At 37.8% G+C, this 20,787-nt stretch overlaps 1 protein-coding gene and 1 long non-coding RNA gene across 3 annotated transcripts in view; one reads left to right on the top strand and one right to left on the bottom strand.

Moving 5' to 3' along the window:
- PTPN12 (protein tyrosine phosphatase non-receptor type 12) overlaps nucleotides 1-20,787 on the top strand; it is a 69,393-nt gene that overhangs the window by 46,911 nt on the left and 1,695 nt on the right. The window contains exons 12-17 of one of the 2 annotated variants that reach the window (XM_086886655.1): nucleotides 6,570-6,655; nucleotides 13,598-14,562; nucleotides 17,514-17,591; nucleotides 18,918-19,006; nucleotides 19,960-19,990; nucleotides 20,491-20,607. In XM_086886655.1, the coding sequence (XP_086742781.1) occupies nucleotides 6,570-6,655; nucleotides 13,598-14,562; nucleotides 17,514-17,591; nucleotides 18,918-19,006; nucleotides 19,960-19,990; nucleotides 20,491-20,607 (1,366 nt within the window). The remainder of the gene's footprint in view (nucleotides 1-6,569; nucleotides 6,656-13,597; nucleotides 14,563-17,513; nucleotides 17,592-18,917; nucleotides 19,007-19,959; nucleotides 19,991-20,490; nucleotides 20,608-20,787) is intronic. The other variant, XM_086886656.1, reaches the window with a different exon arrangement.
- On the bottom strand, nucleotides 16,635-18,946 carry LOC147653425 (uncharacterized). The gene is made up of 2 exons (XR_015286108.1): nucleotides 18,857-18,946; nucleotides 16,635-16,863 (listed from the first exon to the last, which is right to left on the bottom strand). It is a non-coding gene; the product is annotated as an uncharacterized LOC147653425 (long non-coding RNA).

The following is a 20,787-nucleotide window of genomic DNA, read 5'->3' as shown; positions in this document are numbered from 1 at the left end:
TAGTTAAGTAGGAGATGCTACTGGGCTGAAGAGGAAATGTGTCATTTATTCTATTTTGAAAATACTGTGAAGAGCTGGAGTGCTCTGTAGGGTTGGTTTCATGGTTCTGTTTTCCTGTTGGGGTTCTCATTTCAAGCTGTGTTTGAAATGGGTTGAATTCCAGAGGTTCTGTAAGCAGGGCTTGCCTGTAACATCCCAGTAAAAGGTTAATCTGGTTGGCAGTGAGGGGCAATATTCATGGGGAAGTAGCTCAGACACAATCTTGAATGTGTGTTCCTGTGAACTTGCCAGCTTTGCCCTGCTGGAAACAATACTGTGAAAAGTCAGCAGCAAGGCATGCAGTGTTTGAAAACAGACTTAGGATAGGGTTAGAATTTTCATTAGAATTTGATAGAGACAAAACCATGTAGAAAATACATGATGTGCTTTAATGTAGTAAATGTAAACTCTTACCATATAGTTATACCTATTATAAATGTATACAACTAAAAATGCGTAACACTAAATATTTAAATGAAATGAAATAAGGAAGGCTCTGCTCAGATACCAATACTTTCAACAGTACCCACAGCAGCCAAATTTCAGGATGAGGAATTGCTGTTCGGGAGCTCTTTTTTTTTTCTTTTTTTTTTTTTTTTTTTTTGTGATAAGCAAATAATTCAGGTGCTAGATTTGATAATCAGAATTATTCCCCTCCCCCATTTAGTAGTACTTTCATACTTTCAAGTTACCAAACAATTAAATTGGAGCAGAGTCTTGGACTGAAGCCCTTCCCACTGAAATTCTTGATCATTTTGTCATATATTTTAAGTGAATAGTTGTGCTTCTCACCATCATTGGCTTTGTTAGTAGTGCTGTGAAAATATTACACTTGATGTTGTGTTTGGAGGCTTTGAAATGTATGTGAGATCATTAGTCTTGGTCATCTGATAAGGTATCTGTCAGATTTGTATCAGTAAAATATTTTATGAATTATGTGGGAAAGTTCTTTATGAGCTGAAGTGAACTGTAGCTGTCTTGGGAAGTCTGAATCATATGGAATTTCATCAAGTTGGATATTCTGTTGGGAAGTCAGAAAAAGAAAATTGGTTAAAAGACAAACAAGCTCACTCTCAATTCAAAAATGTTCATTGTTGATTTTTTTCTCTAGACCGTACAAAACATGTTACAGTACTGCAAATCCTTGTTTTGCCCTTTTCCATAAGTAGAAGCTTGTGTTAATAAACACTTTCTCCAAAATCTGGCAGTCTTAGTACTCTCCAGTGTCTCTTGCACTTTGTGCTGTAAAAGTGAGAGAGTTCTGTTGCTGTGGTTGACTGCACTTTTAGAAGTCATGGAGGAATCAGCTGCTGTAAGAAGAATGTTGTTGTTTGAAACATTTATGGTTTAGAAACTGTAAGTGAAGACTGTGCTGTTCATATTCTCTTTGCTGTTTGGCAGCTTAGAAGGATATTTTTTGTTATCACAGCATTTTCAAAAATCATGTATTTCTTCAGAGACATTTATCTAGTTGCCTCTGTTGGAATGTTTTATTTAATCTGAGTCACTTGAGTGTATCATTTCAATCTGAACTATTTCTCTTTTTATCTACTGATGCTCAGTGATTCCCATGCTGCTTTATGAAAAGGGCAAAAGGAATGCCGCAATTCCTTTTAAGGGAAAACATGAGAATACTTCTGAAGGAGTCTTTGCAGTAAATTTTCAAGTATTTTACCAGTACAGAAAGCTTCTGAATGACATTAAATATTTCCACTGTGACTTCCAAAAGAAAATTATACATAGCAATTTCTGGGCAAAAGGTTTTGAATTGTAGGCAGTGTGTGTGAAATCTGTCTAAGACTATGATCCTCTATTGGTTTGAAGTTGGTGACAACACTCTGGTGATTGAGCCAGTGGAGGAAGCAGGTGGGGAAAGACCCCCCATGGGAGGTCGTAACACAGTTGGGGCCACCTTAGCAAGCTGGATTCAGACAGTGCATCTGCGGTGAAAATTCCGTGTTTCTCTGCATTACTACAGGAACATAAGTTACTCTGCATTTTAGTAGACATGGGGCAATCTACATAAAGTATTTGACTTTATGGTCTTGTCATTTGTTAATGTAGTCTTTCATGGGTAGGTATGCACACATTTATATATGTGCAATTTAACAGAATACCTAGAAATTCCTATCTGTGAGCAGTTTCACTTGATCTCAGTAGCTACTCCCTCAGGGGAGCAACTCCAAGGGAACTCTTGTACTGTTGAACATTTGATGCATATAGACACAAAGGTTGGGGATGTATCCTGTTCTTTTGTTTACCCATGTTGCAGTGAGAAGCCTGCCACAGTAGGATAGCTGTCTTCTGTGAGAAGACAGGGTGCTACACTGAACACTTAGTGAATTGCACATTTATTAATCATTTTAAAAACGTTATTCTGTATGATGACCCCTGTGAGCTACGTATGTTGTCCTGGTTTGTCTAAGCTGATATTTTAAAAATTGTGCTCTGCCTGAGAATGCAACATCTGTCTAGAGAAGCAAGGGAGTGTTGACTGATGTGGATAAGCTGTGCTTAGGAAGGCTGTGGAAGGCTTTTTCTTAATACCACCATCTGCTCTTCTCAACAGATGCAGTCATCCCAGTGAGATACCCTATATTCACTTTCAGAGCTGAACTTCCTCTTTTCTGCTCTATGCTAGTTTTTCTGTATATTTGTCTATTCACTTAGTTTGATATATGACAGGAAAATCTGTGAGTTGGTGTCACTCAAGAGTGATAAATACACAAAATACTGGTTATTCCCTATTGTAAAACAGAACTGAGAACAACTAACACTGAATGATTTATCTAAAAGTAAACAAAGCCTTCACAGAAACATCAATCCATTGAGCTAATTAAGGAAAGTAGCAAAGTACCTCTTTTTTTTGGTGACAGTAATTCCTGTAATCATTCTTGCTCCTCATTCAGTGTAACTAAAACATTGAATGGATCTGGAGTTTAACATGATGCAGAAGTGAAAGTTTTGAACACCTCTGCCTGAAGCCTTCCCTGTGTACAAAATTGGGGTAACCACTGGCTTTTCTGGTGTTAATGGTACCATTTTATGTGTGCAGGTTTTTTTGTTGGGCCTTTTTTTGTTTAGGGGTTTAAATTTTCATTTTCAAGGAATTGTTTTTTAAATTCTGTGGTTATGTGCATGCTTTGGACATTTGAGTTTATGTACGTTTTTGTAAGGTTTATGCATACGTTTTGTTACCAGTAGCAAAAATGGCAGTGCCTTTTCAGCTACTTCTGCCTGTCTCAACTAGAAACAGCTTCTTACTGTATATGTGGAGTTTTAAAAAAATTTGACATATGTTGGCTTCTTTAATAAGCTTTTTCTTCTGCCTGTGAGAAAATCATATCTCAGGAAACATTCTGTTCACAAACACTTCATTTTACAAACACAGAAGGACAGGGATGCAGCTGCTGATTTGTTTTTTGGACAAGTTAGCCTAGAGCCAGCAGGCACACCCTTTCCCTTGCCAATGCCCTTTAGAAAACTGAGTGCATAAATATGAAATATGCTCCTGAAAACTTCTGTGCTAGTGGAACTGAATGGGGAGACTTTTCCAATCTGTTGTAGGATGGAGAAGTTGGTGGTAAGGGGGAGGAACTCTTGTGGAGTTTTTCTAGTACCTTTCTGCCCTGTGAAGCTGGGGTGTGCTGTGGTGCTCAAGCAAGGCCAGCAGCCTGCTCTGTTCTCAGGATGCAGTTGTTTAGGATGCATTCATTTCCAGCTCTGGTTGTTAGTACTTAGGAGTGAGGGGAGCCTTTTCAGTACAATACCAATGCACTTAGTGCTATCCATAGTAACGGATATGTAGGGGAGAGATTCAGAGTTGGCATGAGGCAATAAAATCAATATCCATATTTGTTAAAGGCAAAATGATGGTCACACATTACTTGATGTCAAAAAGCAGGAAATTGCTTTATTTACTTTCTTGAGAGGAGCTGGTAAAAGGGTTGGAGGTTCATGCCCCATGGTAATGTTTCCAGTGCTGGGGACCTCAAATCTGGATGCAAACCACTATAGACATACTAATTAAAAAAAACTTAAATAACCCACATTCATATTTTTCCCCAGTCATTAGTTGCTTCCAAAGCAGCATGGGCAGCAGGTGAAGGGAGGTGATTCTACCCCCTGCTCCATGGCCGTGAGACCCCACCTTGGGTACTGCATCCAGCACTGGGGTCCCCAGCACAGGAAGGACCTGTTGGAGTGAGTCCAGAGGAGGGACACAAAGATGAAGAGAGGGAAGAACAGGTCTCCTAAGACAGACTGAGAGAGTTGTGGTTGTTTAGGAGAACAGAAGGCTCCAGGGAGACCTTAGTGTGGCCTTGCAGTACTTCAAGGGGGCCTATAAGAAAAATGGGGACAGACTTTTTAGCAGGGCCTCTTGCAGTAGGACAAAGCATAAAGGTTTTAAATTCAAAGATGGAATTCAGACTAGATGGAAAGAAGATGGAAAGAAGAAATGTTTTATGATGAGGGTGATGAAACACTGGAACAGGTTGCCCAGAGAGGCTGTAGATGCCCCATCCTGGCATTCCTGACAACAGCCAAGGCGAGCTTCGACAGGGCCCTGCTCATTGCAGGAAGGTGTGGATTAAATGGCCTCTAAAGACCCCTTCCTACACAAACTGTTCTATGATTCTATGGAAACCAAACAACTTTGATTGACTGCAGTAGGAGCTTCAGTTGTGTTCATTTAAATGTGAGTGGCTTTTATCTGCTAATTGAATCTTACTCCAAAAAACCCCTGATAGTTACAGTCAGTGGTCAACAGGACAATGAACTCCCTGTGCAATTCCTCTGAAAGGGCTAACACAATCCATTCATTAAGGAACAATAGGGTATTTCTGCTGGAGTACTTGTGCAATATTATATGTGACAGCAAGTTAATGGGTACAGTTAAGGAAAAAGAGTAAAATAGATCTAAATAGTTAATTTTTTTATTCACAGGTAAAGCTCCACTTAGTAAACTGAGGAACATAATTTGATAATAGACTCTTCACAGTAGCTAACAGTGGTATGGTAACTTTTAAGACAAGTAATGGAAATTAAAAACATATAACTAATTAATCTAAATTTAAGTGAAGTTAGTTAGCTGTTGAGGCAACTTGTAGTTTATCTTCCAAAGCAGAAATTATTCACTGAATTCAAATGCAACTATCACATCTGAAGCAGAAATGTAACAGGGAATTCCCTTTTGTTCTGTAAGACTGAAAAAGGTCAGTCTCTATCACCAGTCTCAGCAGGTAGGCTGGCAAATAGCAGACCCTATTGCCTGAATGTGGTATTGTGCTTTGAAATGTATTACACCAATTTGGGATATTTGGGATATTTGTTGTGCTTTTTTAAGATTGCTTTTCAAAAGAGAATTCCTTCAAGAAAAGCCTTTAGGTAAAATAAGCATTAAAGTTAAGATGACACAAAGGTCCTCTTTGATTTGTTTGATCTTTGGCTGTGGCACATATTTGGAAATGGAATGTCAGCTTTAGACTGATGCATGTTCTGTTTTGATTTTTAATCATATATGTTTTTTTCCTTGCTTTTTTTTTAGTGGCTGGTAGTTAAATAGTGTTGATAGCCACTCTTGGGGCGCTGTGTTTTAGATCTGTGGTGAGAACAGTTCTGATGGTTGTTTGTAGCTAGTGCTGCAGCTATTGCTGGACAATTGCTTGCACAGTCAGGAACTGGCCAAGGCCCACCTGTGAAGGTTATGAGTGATTGCTTTTGCATTGCTTGTTTGATTTCTTTTTATCTTCTCCCACTTCTCCTTTGCTTACTAAACAATTTTGTCTTGGCCCATGAGTTTTCCTGCTATTCCTCTTTCCCCTCTAGGGGTGGAGTGGAGGAATGAGAGTGGCTCTGTGGGGCTTCGTTGCCTGACAGGGTTAGCCCACAGCAGTATTTTACATGTATATGCACTTAAAAATACATGCATCTATAAAATATGTCTTTTATATTTGTGGTCCTAAAGGGAAATTAAAATCTTCATGCTTTGCTGAGTAAATTAAACCTTCTCGTACACAAATGGGAGATTATTCGAAAGTAGTTTAGATCTATGTGTTAGGAGACAAGTGGGTAAGATCTTTCTCATTTTCTTACAACTCTGTAGATTATTCTTACCTTCATCGGAGTGATTGTACAAGTGAAAATAATTAGACTGACTGGAAAATAAATGCTTTATTATCCAATTATTCATTTAATTATTCAATGTGAATAATTGGGAGGGTGCACGACAGCTTGCTCACTACCAAAGAAAGATCAGCTTTTGAGTATTTTCTCTAGTGGACTGTTCAATGGCAAGCAGACCAAAATCTTCAGTCAGAAAAATATGAAGTTGGATACACAAGATAAAGAATAATTTTGTGTATTTAGAATAGAGGTTTCAAAGTGATCTCTATATGATAGTAAAAAATAGGTCATATTCTTATATATTACTGCCAAGTGTCATTACAAATCTTTGGACCTCACAGTTCAAATATTATGTGTATCAGCTTTACAGCCATGAGTAAAAATGCCCTTTTTCTTTTAATCAGGATGAAAATAATACAGAAAATGCTGTCAGTTCTTCAGATGCTGAGAAACAGGATTCTCCTCCACCAAAGCCTCCACGGACCCGCAGGTAGTTAACTGTGTTCCTATACTATTTTAAGCTGAAAGATGAATAAAAGGTAGAATAAAGCTACTGATACCATAAAGACTTAAGATTAATATCTTGTGTTTATAATTAAATATACATAATGCAAATATAAGTCTTGTAATTGACTCTAAATGTAAGCTACAATATCTCTGTGAAATCTGTGTTTAAATATACCTGCCTTGCAATGATTATCTGTGAGTAGACACATTTAACTAGTCAGATATGTTGGATCTACTTGTATTTTAATTCTGCTAGGTGATAGTAGCAAAACAAACTTAAAGTAGCTTCAAAGAATGACTGAACCCTCATTTTTGGAGACAAAACCATAATGAAACCATTTATTCCAGAAAAATCTCAGACAAGTACTGCTTTTGACTGGAGTATAGCAACCAAATACTGTTATTATTGAGAAGAATTGGTCTCACCTATGCTTTCGTTCAGCAGAGGAAAATCTTCTCTAAGTCTTAAAAACTCCTAGATAAAGCTTTGCAGAAGCCAAAAGTAAATCTAAACCAACAGACTCATGAACCTAAAATGGGTACCCAACCCAAGCATTAAGACAGCTAAAGAAGCAGCTCTTCTGAACTTGGTGTCCAAGTCCTCCAGCTGGTTTGTAGAGAGCTTATAGTGGCCTTTGGCATGTGATCTTGCCTGTGTTGCATTGCCTTGTAGTTAAATAGACATGAGGTGAGCACTTGGGTTTCCTAAAGCTGTCAAATGACATGAAACCACTAGCTAGTTGATATTCTTGTGTAACATTTAGGCATAATTAAAGTATAATTCCGTTAAAATAAAGAAAGAGATGGAAGTAAGTTGGGGCTTTTTACAGAAAAATTGCATGGTTGGTACTATGTAGGCAATATATTTTTTACCTTATTCAGGTTGATGGTAATGTGATTGTATTCAATTGTGTAGATTAAGATGATGACAGAGGAATCGGTTAACCTGTGTTCATGATGAGTTCCAAGCTCTTGAAACTTCATCACTGAGCTTAGAAATATGATTTCAGTCCAACAGATGATTTCCTTACTAGTGTTCCTTGAAATAATCTTAGGTGTACCTTAGTTTTTATCATCTTTATATATTCATGTAGCATTAACATATGTATAATTCATGTAATTCATGCTTAAGCACACATCTGTCTTATCTGCGCTGCATTGTTCTTTACTTGCTGCATTCAGTTAAAATCTTTTAATCTCTCCTTAAAGCCTAGGGTTTTTTTGGGCCTGTTTCCATAAAATCATACTTTCCCATCTGCCAGCAGTGGCAGGCAGATTGGTTTCTTAGAGGTGAATAAACGGAAGCTTTTAGCAAAGCTGTTGTCTTTCTAAAATGGAGATTATTTTTGAAAAACAATTAATTAAACTCCTCCTGGAAGATGCTTCTGAGGAAGGACTTTATTTGCTATTAGTCACATCTGCTCAAAATACCCACTAATGAGCATGTTTTTTTCTTGATGTGGGGGGTAATTTTACAAATCTGCAGCCTGATTCAGTCAGGACATAGAGCCAGGTTTTGTGTATTGTGGATGTTTTGGCATAGATTAACATCCTTTTCCTGGGGAGGATGGGAGAGCAGAATCAGTGAAACATTCTAATTTAATCCCCATATGCACAAGGAAACATGTTAAGGTTGCCAGCCAAATGTGTACTTGAGTTTTACATGCAGTGTCTCTGAAGAAGTTACAAACAAGTTGCTAAAGCTACTATTTTGGAAAAGAAATAAGGCTTTTACATTCTTTATCTATATTGTAAATGGCTTTATAATGTGTATTTAGTAAAGCAAACTGCATTTTTCTGAGGGAAGGTTTAACGTTTGCTTTGTTTTCTAAAGCTTTCTCAGAGAGGTATAATTAATCCTTTTAGTACTTGCTCTGGCCTGGGAATGTATTGGTAAAGGAGTGATACTTTCTAGGCTGCTTTTGTCTTCTTGGAAGTTAGAAGTATCTTTAGAATATTGTTAATATATTGATATATTATTATTATATTGATATTATATTGCTTAGGTCACCATGAAGCATCTAGCTGTACTTGTTTTTATGGAGGTTTTGGAATTGTATTGCCTTCCAATCTTTTATCACCTTGTAATGTTTTAATATAATTAAACTTGCAGTACAGTGTGTGAGTGTAGTAATTTAGCTTAATGTATCTCTCCATTTGATGTCAACATAAAAGAAATTCTAATATTACTCCTTGATTATTACAGAGGTAAACAAGAACGACTCATTAGTGCATCCATCAGCATCTTATCCTAGAAATTGCTTGGCTTGGCAGTTGATGATCACTTCTTGTGAAAGTCACCTTTCTTTAGAGGACTTAAAGGGATGGAAAGTCTTCATTAGACATGTTTTAATTGTTTTCAGGTAAAAGTAGGAAGAGGGTGTAAGTAAGGTTTAACTTTGTTAGATATAAGACTACAAAAACTCAAGTTTTAAGTTTATGGTTTAGGACTGTACTTGATTTTAAGTGACTGATGTGTCAGAATTCACAGGGAGCATCTTAATACCTTTAAGTATTAGTCCTTGGAAGGTTTGTGTGCTTAGTAGTTGATTTTAAAGTATTTGGGAAAAGAGGTGATTTATTTTAGTCAGGCTTGGTTACAAAAAGTGCTTTATTTTCAAGTTCAAATGCAGTTTGAAATCAAAGCATAAACTTAGATATAAAGTTGTAAAAAGCAAAGATGATTTAACAGCTTTTTTGTATGCAGTGTAATAAAGAGCTATATGCTGCTGTCTGAAGGAGAAAAGGTGAAGTACTGTAGCAGTTTAACTTCTCATCAGATTCTGTTTATTCTCATTCAGTCTAATGATAGTAAATACATTTCCAGGGTTATATGATATTCTGTTTCATTTCAAGCCCTGCAAACCATCTCTATCTGCTGCAAAGCTAAGATAAAACTCATTGATGGGTGTTACTTCTTTGTTAACTGTCTCAAATTTGTATGTCACAATTACAATAAACAAAAAGCCTTGGTAAGTAAATTTGAAGAGATAAATTCACCAGCTGATTATTTTTATTAATTCATTGTACTTTTATATGAATTATTTGTAGTACATTTGCAACAGCGTCACTCACTGACCTGCAGCTTTTCTTTCACGTGGATGGCAGTAATTTAATGCCAAAGTAGAATAATGTGGTTGTCTAACTTCAGCCTGCTTATGTTGAGTTTAATTTTCCTATTCTAATTACGAGGGAGGATGTAGAGCTTGGTATCTATTTTTGGTTGTTCATAGCAGCTGCATTCCATGACCTTGGCATCAGTCTCTTTTATTTGAAACACCCTACAGTATGCTGCATAGAATAACCATGGATTACTTAAGGGTTTTTTTCTTTTGAACACAGGCCAAGTTTCATTTAAATCTGAACCCACTGTGAGCAGTTTTAATAATATAGCTCTTTTCCACTAGGAGTGGAATGGATTAGATTTTAAAACATTCTAAAAATTTATAATGTAGAGAAAGCAATAAATGTATTTTTTCACGTGTACATTTTTGGTTAAAAGCTATGGGAAGGGTTTTTTTTTTATTTTCTTTTTTCTTTGACAAATTATAGTTCTTTTGACAAATTGTGAGTCATTGCTACTATAACAAATAATTTTTAAAAGTTGTTATTGCCTAATTCATGGTTTACCTGACATATGAGAAGCCACTGGCACTAGGGCACTGCATCAGCTGCTCAGGCTGTGCAGCAATAAAAGTGTGTGAAAAAGCTGCCTCAATCACCCAGGGAAATTCCATATCCAGCTGTAAATGAGGAAATGCGGAGGTAGCGGCATTCCAAGATAATCAGGAGCAGTTTTATCTGAAGAGGTACTTGAAGGCTGAGTCATGACAAAGCTTTCTATTTTTATATTACACAGTGAGATTTTGCAACTGTATCTGTTTATTTAAAGGTGTCCTACAGGGAAGTTTACTTCTCTTACATGAATGGCCTGGCTTTCTTTGGTTCACTGACTCTTTTCTGTCTCAACATCCCCTTTCATGAGATTTCTCTTAGTGTCCTAGTATTTTAAAAAAATATGGCCTTACTGTCTCCTGTTGTTTTCAACAGTATTAGTAGTTCATTTTCAGATAATTTTCGGCCTCTTGGGGTAGAAATGTCTCTGGAGCACAGCTGTTGAAGGACATGCCCAAAGGCACCATTATGCAGCAGCTCAAAATGCACGAGATTCACGAGACTTCTAGGAAAACCTATAGCCAAACAGAGATCTTCTGACTGTGTTCCTGTCCTAATATTTCTGCAGAAACACGATTCGCAACGCAGAACATGTGAAATAGTAATAGGAATACTAAAAATGTCAGTAAAATGGAAAAATGTTACCTATTGGGATCTATTTCCTAATTTAAAGGGAAAAAAAATACATTAGAGTTCTATTTAGACATCTCAATTGCTGAGGACAGATATACTTCAATATTAAAAATGCAAAGAATGATTTTGGCAAATAATTTCTCATTTCTTCACTGTAAGCTCTCATTTAAGAATGAAGGAATGACATTTAATTTCAAATGTAATGGGGGATATTGTAGTAGATCTGTTGAGATGTGTAGGAGGAAGTTATTTAATCAGCTTCTGGACTGCTGATTTGTGTAGCATTTCCTGTATCATCAGTTCTATGGATACATCTAAGGGAACTGTTTGAATACACGTGAGACTCTGTTTACCAGTGGATCAAAGGGTAGAGTGATTTTATTGAACAGTAATTGGTGAAGAACTTAATGAATTTTTATTGGTATTGTGGACCTATAACCTTGTTATAGCTAGTTTAATGCTAATTTACTCCTTTAGCTAATTATAATGCTTAATATTAGGTCTGTATCAGATAAGAAATTAGTTTTGCTGATGGAAAATAACTCTGGGTCAGGAAAATCAGGTCAATAAGGGAAAACCATGATTTTCAGTAGGAGGATTTAATGGAGATTACTGATGAGCATCACAGCTCATGAAAGGGGGCATGTAAACATTTGTGCAAGTGTACTCAACTGTCTCCCTCCTTGTGTTCCCCTCCCCATTTGTAACAGAGGAGAGAAATCCAAGAGGAGGGAATTCTCTAGTCCTTAGTGTGTGTTAAATTGGAGCAAAACTAATGTCCCCTGCTTTCCTGTCTTATCTTTACTAATTCAGGCAAACAACATTTTCTCAAGCTTATTCATTTTTCATCATCTAGAGGCAAGAGTTCCCAAATTACTTCTGTTAAATTGCTTTGATATGCTTTGTATTTCTCCTGTTTTAATGTAAAGAAAAACAGCAATATACAAGTGCAGAGAGGAGAGGAAGAGAAGGAATTTGAGGTCTAACTCTTTGTGACAGGAGTCAGGCAGAGAATAGAAGAGACACCAAGAGCTGCAAGGGGATCTGGGATTTTCCAGATACAGGAACTTGTAGAAGATAATTTGGAAGCTGGGAAGCTTGCAGTACTTCAGGGGGCTAGGATTTTCACAAACTGAGAATCCAAATGGTTCTCTTTAGTAGGGAATCACTTGTATAAAGATTTTAGTTCTGCAACGCATACTGCTATAGCTTGGTGCTGACAAGGTCACAAGGATGAAACACATGCTGTAGCCTGTCCCAAGTCAGGTATGCTTTTAGTTTTCTACATGACTCAATTGTGAGACAGTCCCTGGGATTTTTTTGTTTTTCCTGTATGTCATGGTAGTCTCAAGAATTTGCACTTGCTGAGTCCATCTCAGGCATGGGCTTGGAAGCAGGGGAGCCAAAGGAATGCTTTGATTTTGCTCATTATGTGGCACACAGACAAGTAATGAGAGCCTGTCTGGTGCCTTTCTCATGTAGACAGAGTTCTTGTGCAATTGTGTGGTCCTTCTTATGCTGGAGGATCTCATGGGAGCAGAGTATGGGGGTAGAGTAGAATTCCCTTCTTCCATGTGCTGGCCATGCTGCTTTGGATGCAGCCCAGGACACGGTTGGTTTTTGGACTGTTAGTTGGTTTCTGCACACTGCTGGGCCATGTCCAGCCTCTCCTCCTCCAGCACCCCCAAGTCCTTCTCCACAGGGTTGCTCTCAGTCTGTTTGACCCCCCAGTCTGTGTGGATGCTGGGGGTTGCCCCAACCCAGGTGCAGCACCTTGCACTTGGCTTTGTTGAACCTGAGGATGACCTCATGGGCCCACTTCTCAAGCTTGTCCAGGTCCTCCTGGATTTTTAAAGGAATGGAAATTATAAAAATGCCTTCATCAGTTATGCTAAATGTTTGTAGACAACTACTCTGCATCTAATCTGACCATATGCTTGAAGAACTTCTCCTTTTAAATAGCTTGAGATGAACTGCAGTTATAAGTTCTGTGGCCCCGCTAATATGCACTGTAATTTGGATCATAAATTCTACTGGGAATATTTTTTTATGTTGTATGTACCTCATGTTAGCTAAATTTGGTTTGCAAGTAAGCAGAGACTATCAAATACAAAAAACATAAGGATAAAATCCTCTTGGGCATGTACAGAAAAATAAAATTGAAGGAGGATATTCAGTGTTAAGTGGGCCGTAAGGATTTTTTTTTTATAGAAATCTTTCTTGGTCTTATTGAAATTTGAATTCCTTATGTCAAGTTTCTCAGAGGCGCTGAAGGAGAAAAGTAGTGAAATGCTGCCACAAGAGGGCCTGTCTTGCAATGTGTTTGCAAAATGCTTCTGGGGTAGGATGTGAGCAATCTTTGAACTATTAGTGAGGATTAGCTGTGGCCTGAATGAATGTCTTTGTGATATTCTGAAAGACTTTTGAGTGTGTTGACTTAATTCTTGCCTACCTCACTAGTCATATTTTATAACCGTTGTCTGCATGCAATGAAAGCTCTGTGTGAAGTTTGATGTTGGTATTACAGCATTAACTACTGCAATGGGAGATGGATAAACACCTAAAATCTTGTCAAAATCCAGAAAACTTAGACAATTATGTCTTGGTTGTTTTGCAGTTGCCTTGTAGAAGGAGATGCTAAAGAAGAAATCTTGCAGCCTCCAGAGCCTCAGCCAGTGCCACCAATCCTAACACCATCTCCCCCGTCAGCTTATCCAACAGTCACTACAGTGTGGCAGGACAATGACAGATACCATCCAAAGCCAGTTTTGCACATGGTTTCATCAGAGCATTCAACAGACCTCAATGAGAATTATAATAAGTCCACAGAACATTCAGGGAAGAACGAACCCAGCGAACACACAGAGAAGAGGCTGGAGCGCAACTTAAGTTTTGAGATCAAGAAGGTACCTCTTCAGGAGGGACCACGAAGCTTTGATGGGAACTCCCTGTTGAACAGGGGACATGCAATTAAAATTAAGCCTGTGTCATCCTGTGTAATTGATAAGAGCTTTAAACCACAGGAACAGATTTCAGGGGATTCATTTGTAGATACTTCTCAAAACTCATGTATGGAATACAGCGTGCCACAGTCTAACACAGCCTTAATATCTTCACCAGAAAGTCCGCAGAGTCAGCAGGTGTCTGATACCCCACCTAGACCAGACCGTCTGCCTCTGACAGAAAAGGGACACGCCACGTGGTCACTACATGGGCCTGAAAATGCGCTGCGTACGTCCGTGTCTGAAGAGTTGTCTTCAGACACCTTGTGTCACGGTGTTAAAACTCTGTCTCTAGTATCAAACACCCCAGCTGAACATCCTTCCAGTGATACTGTTGATCATACTTCTCTTTCTGTTCGAGCACCCCTCTGTTTTACTAATCCTCTCCATGCAGATGATTCTGACACGGATGAGGTGGACTTTGACAGAGCCATGAGCAAAAGCGCGTCCAATGTGTCAACCGCAAGTGCCACAGTCTCTGCTGCCACTAATAGTGAAAACATTTCTGCCAGAAAAGTATTGCCAATGTCTATTGCTAGGCAAGACTTAACAGCTGTAACATGTTCTGAAGATGGCAAAGGTAGGTTTCACTGAGGTTCAGAAGTGCTGCTCTTTATCTAGCTGCATCTGTCAGGTTGGACAACATAAATTTCTTTGCATTGCAATTTTCTAAATGTAAATTTAATCAGTGCAGTATGGCAGCTTCAGAGAGAGCACAACTCTTTTCCTGACAGCTTTCAGTTTGCATGTGAACTATTTTTGGTATAAGGTACTACAGACCATGATTAGTTGCTTCAAAAGCTGTACTGTGAGCTTTATTGTGAGCATTTGTTTAATTCTTTATTTATAATGCCTTCCTGTAGGTTTGTATGTAATTGTAGGTTTCTGTGTTATTATTTAGTGCATATTTTTTCTCTGTGCCCAGTTTCATGGAAGTGTCTATAATAATTGGAGGTTGACTAGTCAAAGCATTTTCAACAGGCTTGTGCAAATACATAACAATTTCATGCTTATTGGTTGATGTGCTGTTCCTAAAAATGTAGATGTAACCTCATTCACTGCGTTGGTCTTTGAAGTTGCTCATGATCCTGCATTTTAGTAGTCTTGTAAACACTTAGCTGTGCTTTCCTCTTTTTCTGTACATGGCTGGGGTGACAAGCTAATATGGATGTTCACTTAAAATCCAAGTTATGCTTATATTAGCACTTCAAAAATTATTTAGTGGCTTTTTATCTTTTACTACTTTTTTTGAGGGTTTTTTGTTTTTGCGAAAGCTTGCAAGTTAGAACATCATTTATAGAAGGCAAAAAGGTCCCAAATTATGCAGGTGCAGATTTCAGTTAGGCTGGCACAGTTAGAGCAGATGGAGGACAGAGCTGGGAAGAACAGAGGCCTTGATGTAACTGCTTGTGCAAAGCCCAGCAAAACAAGAAGTAAGGCTGTGGAGCTGAAGGAAGAACATGAACTTCTGGATCCAGCTCAGACTTCTGTATTTGGAGCTGCTTACAGTGATGGCCTCACCTCAGGAGTCTGCACAGACTTCATGACTTTCTGAGGTGAAATAGGGCTCAGTGTATGATGCAAGATGCAGAACCAGCTGAATTGAGAATACTGGCTTTGTGAACTGAATGTTCACCAAGAGCCATGTATCCAGAGATGTGAATGGGTTTTGCAGCCTTAAAAACAATCTGTTTCTGTAGATCTTGATATAGATCTACAGATATTGTGAATTGTATCTACAGATCTGTAGATTTTGGGACATTGTATAAACACAGACAACACTTGCACATCCCAGTATATTTTTAACACTGTGACTTAAAAGATGCTCTGCAGAGCTGACAAAGTCATTTTGTCATAGTTCTTACAACCTTGCAAGCAATTCTCCTTGGATTTGTTTTAAATATTTGCAGGCTATTGTATTATTTCTTTTAGCCAGAACTTTCTTTTTCTTTCCCAGAGAAACCATTGTTTATCACTGTTTGGAAATTATCACCTCTCTGTGCATCTCATTATGTAGATGCTATAAGAATATGCAAATAAAATAAGTGATATGTCATAAATATGATAAAGAATTGGAGAAATGTCACTAGAATTTGTTTCATGTAACTGTGTATCAGAAACCTCTTGAAATAACAGTACAGCTCTTGTGCTGCTGGTATGTTGATGATTTCACAGGAATTGATTAAAATTCTAGCATTAATTTTTTTATCATTCATCTCTTGTTAATAAGGGTGTATCTCTTCCCTGTTTATATGATAGTGAACACTGCATTTTACATTCTGGTTGCAGGTCTTGTAATCCCTCTAGGACTTAAGAATATAGGGTTAGATAGCTTTGCACCAGTGATCCTAAACCGTGTTTACAGTGGCTTTCTCATTTTCATACTGGCTCAGGACTCTTCTGCCTGAAGCTGGGAATGTAGCTGCAATCACCAATGAAAGTTGTCTGTGAACTTTCCAGCACCCTAATTGCCTAACCATAACTGCTGATGTGCATGATCTTGCCACACAGTTAAAGCCTCTTTTTCATTTAAATGAAGTGAAAAGTAGTTGTACCCTGAGGTAAAAGGAAAAAAATAAAAAAACCAACACAAAGAGAACAAAAAAACAGCAACACCACCAAAACAAAACCCTAAAAGCTCACTTCCAATTGCATGGTGCATATCCATGGTGACTTTATTTGGTTTTATAGAGGCCCTTTCTGTTAATGAAGGTGTTCCCGTTCGGTACAGTAAACCTGAGATGGAGCAGGTCTCAGAAGTCACTTGGAAGACGATGGCTTGTAGAACTTGATGGAATTCTGTCCCTGCAGCAGCTGGGCATGCTGGCAGCTCCAGCTTCGTGGCTTTATTAGTTGAAATGTGTCTTTGTATTTTTGAATCCTGTGCAGAGTACAATTGTTAGATCAGATTTCTTATGGCAGCAGCTACTTTAAATTGTTTTAAACCTTTAATTACTGCTCTAAATTTCTTAGCAGGTCAGAGAGGGGCTTTTGCTGCCAGAACAGCTTGTGTAATTACACTCCTGGGAGGTGGGAGGGAACAGACTGGGTACAGCGTGTGGTCCTGGCACCAACAGTAGCCATCACCTCTGGCTCCTATATGCCCTTCTCCCCGGTAAACCTTGCACTAGGCTGTTTAACTGTATCAGTGGTGGGGGAGCCAGTGGGCCTCAACATGGATTTGGTGTGCAAAACTGAGACCTGAAAGAATGAACAAAAAGTATTCACTGGAGATACTGAGGTTCTTTTTTTCCTCCAAATTATTTAGATTGAAAAAGTGGTTTTGTTTTCTTGCTTGCATAATACACAAACTGATCCTACGCCCTTAATGTGAAGTTACTGTTGTTAGATGAATTTACTTCACAGTGTTAGTGTGGTAAACCAAAATGTTTTACAATACTTGGAGCAAATTTTTATTTTGCTTTTTATACCAAGCTTAGGATTATCTCATATATGAAAATATGAACTTCTAGAAGTCTAGGAGAAAAATCTATGTTTTTTTAACTTATCTAAATGTCATATTTGATTTAGATGCTGATGCTAGTGAAGATTCCTCTCCCCCGCTCCCAGAAAGAACACCAGAATCATTTGTATTAGCAAGTGAACAGAGTGAGTTTTTGATGTTTGGTGATAATTGGAGATAAAATGTGAAGAGTATGTCAGTATTTGAGTTTCCCTGATTTTTGGTTAGTCTGTTGGAGCAAATTGTAAAATGGAATGAAATCTAGCAGCAGTTTATTTTGAGGTTTAACTTTTACACACCCTTGAACACAGAAATTATTTTTCATTTTCTGACTGAACATGGTGTTATAGGATACTTAAGTAATTGGAGACTTCAATATTAATAGAGCTGGTTTTCAATCTGAAGAGTATGGAAATGAGATGATATAGTGGGGAAATGCAGTACAGTTAGGGAATTTCCCAGCTATTTTAATTTCCTACTGCTCCTAGGTAGGGAATGAGTATGCGCATTAACAGTGTTTGTCTGATTTCCCTTTCTTGTGCAAAGGAAAGATGATGACACTTTATTCTGCACTGCATGTAATGAATAAGCCCAGTTTGTCAAGTTTAATGTAGTTCACTCTTTGACTGTGTCAAAAGGGTAACTGCAAGAGAAAGCTGACACTTACAGGTGATGTACTCCTATTGTCATAGTTAATTCATAAATGTAGTAATGGCAGGATACAAAATAGATGCATTGAAATTAAGTGATAAATTAGGTTAATGCTTGGTACCTTCCAGAAAACTGAAAATGATGTAGTTATTTACTAATACTTTTGTTTAGTGTCATTTTGAAACTCAAAAATTTTGGCCCAAGTAGTTAATCTAGATATTTTCAGCATGAAAATGCTGAAGTTTTGTAACTGTTCTTTGAGCATCATGAACATTGGTAGTTCGGAGTCAGTGATGCTTTCTTTAGATATTATGGATCTGTTGCTTTTCTGTGACTGCACAAGGAGCAAAGCTGTTTTCTTTTTTTAAAAAAAAAAAAAGTCTCTCCCCAGGACTGGAGTCACTAAAACAAATTTGTTTGTCTTTTTGCATGATGTCAGTAAAGGACAGGTGTAGCTGTCTGGTCCTGACTTGTATGTTTACTTAGGAGATCTGAAAAACATACACTATTACTGCCCAGCTGATGTAACAGAAGTTCTAAATTGTCCTTGAAAAGGAAGCCAATTCCCCTGTTGATTAGGAACCCCCAAAGGAACAAAATGGACATCCACAATGCAAGCACTGTATTCTTGTGCTTTGAGTTATATTGTGGCATTTTGCCTTTTCTGGAGCACTTTCATCTAAAGAGATTTTCATGTTTTTACAGGCATTTAATCTTAAAAAAAAAAGATTACAGCATATTTCTAATGCTGTGTACTTACTGCACTAATGCCTCTTCGTGAGGAGAGCTGAAGTATGTTGAGTTGATTTAATTCTTCCTAGGCACGCCCTTGCCGAAGCCAGTTCTGATTGCACAGTCGGAGTGGAGCGTGTTGCGTGATCAGCACCTGCCTGAGCAAACAGCCTCCACAGTAAGTGCAGCAGACAAGTCTGTTCTAATCAGTCATTTCTGGTTTTGTTGGGAGCTACATCTGAAAGTAAAATACATACTTGTGAGAAGTTGCAGCTGCTGGTCATCTATAACGGGCCAGTTTTACCTCTGCCTGAGCTGCTGAATTGATGTGAAGAGTTTGTTTTCTTTCCAAGAAAATCATCTGGTTTTGTAAGGTCAGCAATACTTTTAAAAAGAGTAATCCTAAATATACGTTAAACTATAGCCTTAGGAGTGTAAATATGCTGCTTTTAGGGAGCTTGCTGTCTGCCCTTAATGGATCTTAGGCCAATTCAAGCTGGAATAGAACTGCAATTGCTCATCTAACCTGTAGCAGGGGCTCAGCCCAGGCTAACCAGAGCTTTTTCCAGCTGGGTCTTGAGAACCTCCAGAGATGGACACTTATCATCTGTGGGTAGCCTGTTTCACTGCCTGAAAATGGTTTTCCCTTATGTCCATTTTTATTTTAAACAAACCATTTTTGCCCATCAGATTTCACTTTTCACTCATCTAGCTCACAGTCATTCTGCATGAACAGCTGGCAAAACTTTAAAAGCATACAAGTCCTTTCTACATTTGTCACTTCTTTTCAGGTGCCCCCAGTATCTCGCTTAAAATTATGACAAAAAAGATAGATGTCAATTTTCAGGGACTGTAAATGTAGTGTGAGAACTAACTTACCTAAATTTCCAAATGAGTTGCAGTGTCATATTTTCAAATTTTTATTAAATGCTAGGGTTCTAGTAGTAAATTCTCACATTACTGTAGCATTTTTTGTCAATGTTGAGTCAAGTCAAAAACATAAAGGCAAGTAAGTATTCCCATGGATGTTACATGTTTTTGGTGATGTTTTCATAAGTGTAAATTTCTGACTTTCTTTTAGATTTTAGAAGTGGCTTGAGTAATTATTTTATATATATCTCTCATTAACAGGGTTTGAAAACAACTTCACCTATACTACCTGGTAAGTGGTGGAAAAGTTTTCCTAATTTTTTTTTCAAAATACATTTTTCCTGCAGAACAAAAATTTGTCTCAACTTGGTATTTGTTCTGAAGATAACTAAATATATAGTCAAATATACTTATATTATACTAAATATATTGTTACCTATGATGTCTAAGCACCTTTAGTTTAGAAAGAACACGAACAGATTATGTTGATGTATTAGATGGCACAGTGAGCTTTTGCTATAAACAGATGCTTTGTGGGATTTTAGCTATCCATACAAACTAATACGAAATAATAATCCATATTTGGAAAGCAGGAATATGTTGCTGTCACTGAACATCCACTTCATAAACAGTTTTCAGGTATCACTTTTAGGAAATGAGAAATTTGCTTTCAAAGCTATATTTTTGTAAATAATATTTGCTGCCAGTTGTTTTCTGGACTGTAATGACAAGTGGCATTGCCACAGTGGTGACTATGTGAATGTTACAGTGAGGGGTTTGTGTGTTTTCCAGATTGTCCTGAACGAAGCAACAAAACACCAACTGACATTTTACCTCAGATTTCTTTTTCTGGTTCCACTGATACAAGAGGTCAAATTTCAGAATTTCCTGCAGAAGTAACAGATATTGGTAATTACAATTCTTTCAAAATATAATCACTAGATGACTGAAACAGGAGATTCACTATCAGTACTGGTTTGAGTAGCTGCTACTACTGCCTCCCTCCAACTTGCTGAGATGCAGAACCCAAAAAAGCCTGCCTAGTCTCTTCAGTTGTACTGCAGGAGTTTTGCCCAGAATAAATGATTA

Source organism: Cyanistes caeruleus, chromosome 4 (assembly GCF_971803275.1).
Source record: "Cyanistes caeruleus chromosome 4, bCyaCae1.hap1.1, whole genome shotgun sequence".
Lineage (NCBI taxonomy): Eukaryota > Metazoa > Chordata > Aves > Passeriformes > Paridae > Cyanistes > Cyanistes caeruleus.
This window is presented reverse-complemented; position numbering and strand designations above follow the sequence as displayed.